The sequence below is a fragment of the Cynoglossus semilaevis genome, chromosome 17 (genome assembly GCF_000523025.1).
Source record: "Cynoglossus semilaevis isolate Cse_v1.0 chromosome 17, Cse_v1.0, whole genome shotgun sequence".
In the NCBI taxonomy this organism is placed as follows: Eukaryota; Metazoa; Chordata; class Actinopteri; order Pleuronectiformes; family Cynoglossidae; genus Cynoglossus; species Cynoglossus semilaevis.
In genome coordinates, this window is record NC_024323.1 from 78,676 (window position 1) to 85,144 (window position 6,469).

The following is a 6,469-nucleotide window of genomic DNA, read 5'->3' on the forward strand; positions in this document are numbered from 1 at the left end:
TCACAGCAAGCGTTATACATCACAGTAATAAAATAGTGCATTCAAGTTGACAACAGGTATTTAGTTGCTTACTGTCTGAAAAAATAGTATTTTGTATTTTGCCTGGTGGTCCAGTTTTTCTTGACCAAACATACACTTGCCTTTTAAGCTACCGGCGAGTTTTACTTTTATTGTACTGATATTATGGTTAATTTGTAAATTATGATCCATTTTAAAGGGAAATGATTATAAATGAATGTGCAAACATATTTTGGGGTTTATTAAAATGTTCAGTGACTAAAAATGCAGGTAATATTGGTATTCAGGTAATATCCTTCTAACAGGACATGTAATTCTAAGCTTTTAAAGTGAGTTAAGGAAGGTGGAGTTCATTTGTCTTTGGCAGAAATTAAATGAAACTTTCAGGTTTTCAAATTTTGTTGCCAGGAACAGGATATTTGAATAAATGAGTATAAAAAAGGAAAAGCTAATACACATGTCTGTGTAGGTTCTCAGACTTGAAAATCAGACTTTTTCCTTTTTTAGTTCTCTATGACTAGATTAGTAACCTGATTTTCTTGCACTCCAATAGAAAGGTAGTCAGTACACCTGTAGTGGCTGTTTAGGAGAATACAAGCTTAAATACTACTACTACTACTAGCTACTAGCTGCTGCTACTAGCATTATTATCATTATTGGTTATTTGAATGGCAGAAAATGGTCAGTGTACAGAAAATAGAGAAACAAATAGAGAACAAACAAATAATAACAAAACAAATAGAGAAAAGAACATGTCCTCCAGCGTACCACTAGAGAGAGTACTTTCACAAATACTATACATACGTTTTTTAAACAATGACTAAAGACGACTCACATTATTCTCTAAACTGTAACTTCAATTGTAAAAAGTATGGGCGTTTTTTAACTGTTCTCTGTTTACCTGGGACCGACGTTCTGAGCAGTAGAAATGGCGCCAAGTTACAGACTGCACTACCCATAACGCACTGCGGACATACCCATTGACACGCTATAACTAAACCGCGTAAAGTTAAACCACCGTACACAAACAAACACAACCCCGCATGTCGCCGACAAAATCCATTTAAATAACATATCCGACAGTGTTGCACCCACCGTTACCGCTTCACCATTTTACCCATAGCAGAATCTTAACTCACATGCTCACGGTCGCACCGCTGCACTTCCTGGTCCGTCAGCATAAAGTGTCCCAGTAGGAGCACGAGCCCTGGCATAGCGCTACTTTAATTTTCCATCTTGGGACGGGGTAAAACTTGCGTTTGGTGTAGGGCAGCGGTGTCAAGCTCAAGTTTACAGTGGGCCAAAATTAAAAATTGAGACGTACTCGCGGGCCAAACATATTTATAAAATTTAGGGCAATTGTGCATGTTTTCCTTTGAATCTTGATATGTAATGTAGATTTTTTTAAAAGTTTTTTTAAGCTTTATTTTTGAATAAACATTGAATCTGGAACAACCAAAGCTTAATATTATAAACACGCGAGAAACTAAATTTGAAATTAATCACATATCAGTATTTTTTTTCCTTTCGTTTTATGTCTCTTTATTTGTAGCCTTTAGAGTTCCTTTTTAATGTAAATCTTTTTTCACAGGCCAAAACTAAGGTTACTTACTAAACCTATTACCACTGTTGCTTCAGACAAAATAGCTGACGTTAACATTAAACACAACACTCTGAAAACTACTGCTGCGATAACCATTTATGGAGAGGTGAAAGCTCAAGAAAAAAACAAGAAACAAGAACAAGAAAAAAAGCTTTTATTGCATTTTCTAAAACCTCGTGAGTGTTGTAATCATAGTACCTAAACCACTATTGACCTCTGGTGGAAGATTTCAGCAGTTCAGTTTGGATTAGGGTGGTTTGATTTTTTTTTTTTTTTCACAAAAGATTCTGTGACATGCGTTGCATTCCTGGTGTTTGTGATTTAATAATTCAGACTCACCTGATGTAAAGTGATTTATCGTCATTGATAAATGACCATTGAATGAAATGGGGCCACTGCTTTCGAATCATCAACCACAGTGAGCAGGGGAAAACTCATGTGTGTGATGATGGTGGCATTAATGCATTTTTAGACTAAATAACCGAACCGTTTACGTTAAGATGAACGGAAAACTTTAACTAATCAGTCTAATGTAGTCGCATCTTGCCATAGGCCGTTGCCCTTTTTTTTTTAACTGCTGCTAGTGTGCCTTGGTTTATCTTTATTAGATGTTATTTAATATGCCTTGGTTTACAGAACTCGTATATAATATATATACAAGAAATATATATTTTGTATATGTATTTATAGTTTTATACTTGTAATACCGTATCAGCAGAAAGGCAATAATAAAAAGAGGCATTTTCTAATTAGGTTTGTTCTTTCTGTTCTTGCTAGATTTAAAAACTGACGGAAGAACTGAAGAAGCCTCTTGTATAAGAGAGATTACAGTATATCAGTGATTCTGAACCACTTGACCCTGACACACACCTGCCGCGAGAAATCATCAGGTGTGCGGAGATTCTCCAATATCACCCAGCAGAACAATTAAATACCTTTCCACTAGGTGGCAGCAGATGGCTACATAAACTGAAAAAAAAGAATCTCAGCGCTGTTGAAGAACATCGTGAGTCGTTAAATCCCTGCAAGTATATCAGTGCTATGGTCAAATGAACATGCCTACGTTTCACAAAATATAAACTGGGAAATCTTTTTTTTTTTGTTTGTTTGTTTCATAACATTTACTTTTTGTGACATTTTGGTTTGATGGTTTGCCTAAGGATTTTTCTAATGTGTTATAGCTCCAAAAGAGTTAGGGAACACTGTGTTACATCAACTCAGCGTGGAATCATAAAGCACCACATCTGAACAATATACTGCAAAATTATCTGATTGTTGTGATTTTAACCATCTGAACATGTTCAAAAATATCTTATTAGTGATGTCAGATATCAAGATATCAAAATGCTAGCTTTTTGGCATTAGTAATTTTTGTCTATACCCTATGTACAGTATATGCTTGTGTATGTGTATATACTCTTACACACATGCATATGTGTGTGTGTATATGTATATGAATATAGGTACATATTTGTATGTGTGTATATATAATGAATATATTGGTATTGTGTGTGTATATGTGTATATATGTGTTATGTATGCATACAGTATGTATAACAAATATCATTAATCATTTATTAACCCAGTACTGCTACTACTACCGCTAATACAACTATTTACTACTAGTAACCCACCACTAACCCTACTGACCTACTAATCCAATCTACTAATATCCATTTATATATTCATATTATTTACTAAAATCCACTAACATCCACTGTTCAGGTTCTTCCCTATTCGTTGATGGTGTGCTACTCCGGTTTTTATTGTGTTTATTCTATTCCTGTGTTATTATCTATCTATCTATCCATCCATCCATCCATCCATCCATCCATCCATCCATCGACCTACCTACCTACCTATCAATCGATCAACCAATCTATCAATCAATCAAACTAAGGCATTTCCTTGAGATAACTCGAGAGAGAGAGCAATTTTGAAAATGAACTTGATGTTCCTTTAACTCTGGACAGTATTACACCACACTCTGGAACATGGGCGCACACAGAAGACTCTTGCACTGTGTCCTTTCTTGTCGGAAAAAAAAGAAAGAAAGAAATGAAGGAAGGAAGAAAAAAAAGCCTAGTTCTAGATCTTATCTTCAGCACTTTGACCTCTGACAACATCCACCATCGACAGCAATCCAGTGTTAACAGCTGACAAACAGAAAACACGGTCGATTAAATCAGTCCTCCTTATCTTTATTGTAAGTGAAGTAATAACTGGATTAGTCCTGTGATGCAATCACATCTCGAAGTCACTTGAAAACGCAACCCATTCGGAAGCTCGTCATTTCGTTTTTGTTTTCATATATGGTCAGTCTTTTCAGCGCACGGCGACGCAATGCTGCGCCTCGAATTGTTACAGGTGGATCCAGAAAAGTATGTTGATAGGTTATAATAATGATATTTATAATAATAACAACAACAACCGCAATTATAATAATAATGGTAGTAGTACTAGTGGTAGGTGTTGCTAGTAAAATGTTAGCACTTTCTATTTATATTGTAATTCTCTTTCGTATTGGTAGCTACTAGTTAGCTAGTTTCAGCTACTACTGTAACGAAGACCGACAGTAAAACAGTACAAAAGGGTTTTATTTCTCGGCTTGATGGTTTCAATGCATATTTATATATCTTTTGTTGCATCATCTTGCAGATAGTTGAACTAAATGTAAGCCATTAACCTAGCTATTGGGGAAATGTTGCATGTGCTAAATTTAGCTACTGTATTTTAATGTCTTTGTGGGATAACTTTTGATACGTTTGTTTAGTCACTTTTAGATGTTTTAATGATACATATTAGCATCTTTTTTAAGCAAATTTGAAACCAAGCTTGGCTTGTCGTTAGGCTGTTTTGACTGGTTTTAGCCATTACTAGCGAACTATTTTAGGCCATTTTTAAGACATACAGAATAGAATTGCAAAAAAAAAACAAAAAAAAAACAACATGTCGGAACTGTTGTTAAAACGGCTTGAGATGTTAAAATTAAATAGCCGGTTATGAATTTAGCAAGAGTTAAATTTTCATTAGGTTTTACTCCACTTGGATATCTTGTTTAGTAGATTAGTTTATTAGATTAGTCTTTTGGTTAACATTTTTTTACCTTCACATTTTTAGCTATTTTAGCCAAAACTTTTAGTTGTATCTTTTTCAACAAATTTGCCACTACACTTACTATAGATGTCTATCAGCAGTTTTGCAAGTTCTGCTAATTTTGTTTAATTTGAAAATATTTCATGCTGTAATTTTTTGTTTTGTAATTGTTGGTCAGCTTAACCTCTAACTTTTTTTTTTTTTTTTTAGTTATTAGCGACTTCAGGCTAATATTGATTTTATTTTTATTTTTTTTTAGTAAGTGTCAGCTTAAGCTCAAGAATACTCTAGAATACAACACAGAGTAGTGTGAATGAGTCCGATTGAATTGGAAAAAGTGTTTCCTAACTTTTATCAAACGCAGGACTAGCTTATTTTAGCTAAATTCTCTTTCTTTCCAACCAACAATTCATGAAATCACTTGTTATGAGAGTAATATTTAGCATACAATGTTACAGCACGTTGATCACACCGATGATTGACGTTGTAGTTTGACCTTTGAGTTTGTTTTCACAAACGGTACTTTGTATATTATACCAACAAAAAAAAAAAGTGTTAGGACTCCCTTCTTATTAACAGTTAAGCGGTTTCTCCATTCAGTTGCACTCTCGGGGTCGTGTTCACAAGAAGTGTTGACGATCAAGAGTCACAGCAAGCTCAAAAATCAATCGGAAATAAGCACTGCCCCCAACATTGAAACGCTGTCACACACGTATACACAAAGGGCGAGACCAGGAGCACACGTTTATAAAGCGAATTAACGTGAGATTCGTGGGGCCGGAGGCTCCAAACCAGGTTTAAAAACTCTCGGGGGGGTTGGTTGGTGGGTTATTCCAACGTCTTTAAATTCGTCTGCTGATTTGTTGTTTTTTTTTTTTTTATCGAGCATGTGACTGAGACGCTCACATGGCTCTGGTCGCTGCTGCTGTAGCGGTTGCATGATCAGCTTTACAGTGTGTTGGGTTTTTTTTTTTTTTTTTAAGTCCGGTGATCGGTGTGCTCCCTCATCAGCCACGCAGCCACGGAACACGGCGCTGAGAGCAGAGAGAAAGGCGGACAGATCATGGCGTGCAGCGGGCAGAAAGTTGTCCTCATCACCGGCTGCTCCTCCGGCATCGGCTTACGAATTGCAGTCACTTTGGCCAAAGATGAGAAGATGCGGTACAAGGGTAAAGGAGCTTTATTGTTGCACTTTTTTTCCCCCCACCCCCCAGTAATAAACAAGGTTTAGTCAGTGATGAAGCCCGTGTCGGTGTTGTGCACCCGGAAAAAACAAAAACAACCCTAGGCTGGCTGCGCCAAAAGCGTCCTTTACGCACAAAGTTCACTCGAGTTTTGTGCGCAACGCTGCGTTCTAAGCGCACGGACGTTTGTGTTAAAAAATGATTAATTCAGTGCATGATCCACTCACATCGTTCTATCAGACCGTACGGGAGACCCGGCCGGTCCCTCCCTCAAGTTAACAATTATTATTTGAAAGCACAGTTTCCAGTAGCTGGGCTCCGCGAGAGAAGGGGGAATGATGCCCCTGGCGCAGGCAGCCAAACAGGCGGGCTCATATAAAGAGAGAGGAGTCTTGTCAGTCTCTCTTTTAACTGACTTCTCCAAGCACAAAGAGAGCCCCCTTTTTTTTTATTGCGCTGAATTGTGGAGCGCCTGCTCCGGTTTAGTGCCGTGTCTAATGCGCCTTTAGTTCCCCAAGTGGAGCCACAGTTGAAAGGGGGCCAAAGTTTGAGACCTGTACAAGGAAGG

The 6,469-nt window shown here is 37.1% G+C and overlaps 1 protein-coding gene across 1 annotated transcript in view; it reads left to right on the forward strand.

Annotated features, from left to right (window-relative positions):
• Nucleotides 1–5,354: 5,354 nt before the first annotated feature.
• The window catches only part of rdh8a (retinol dehydrogenase 8a), a 12,940-nt gene continuing 11,825 nt past the window's right edge, over nt 5,355–6,469 (forward strand). The window contains exon 1 of the mRNA XM_017040540.2: nt 5,355–5,886. Coding sequence (XP_016896029.1) covers nt 5,781–5,886 — 106 coding nt within the window. The 5' untranslated portion in view covers nt 5,355–5,780. The remainder of the gene's footprint in view (nt 5,887–6,469) is intronic.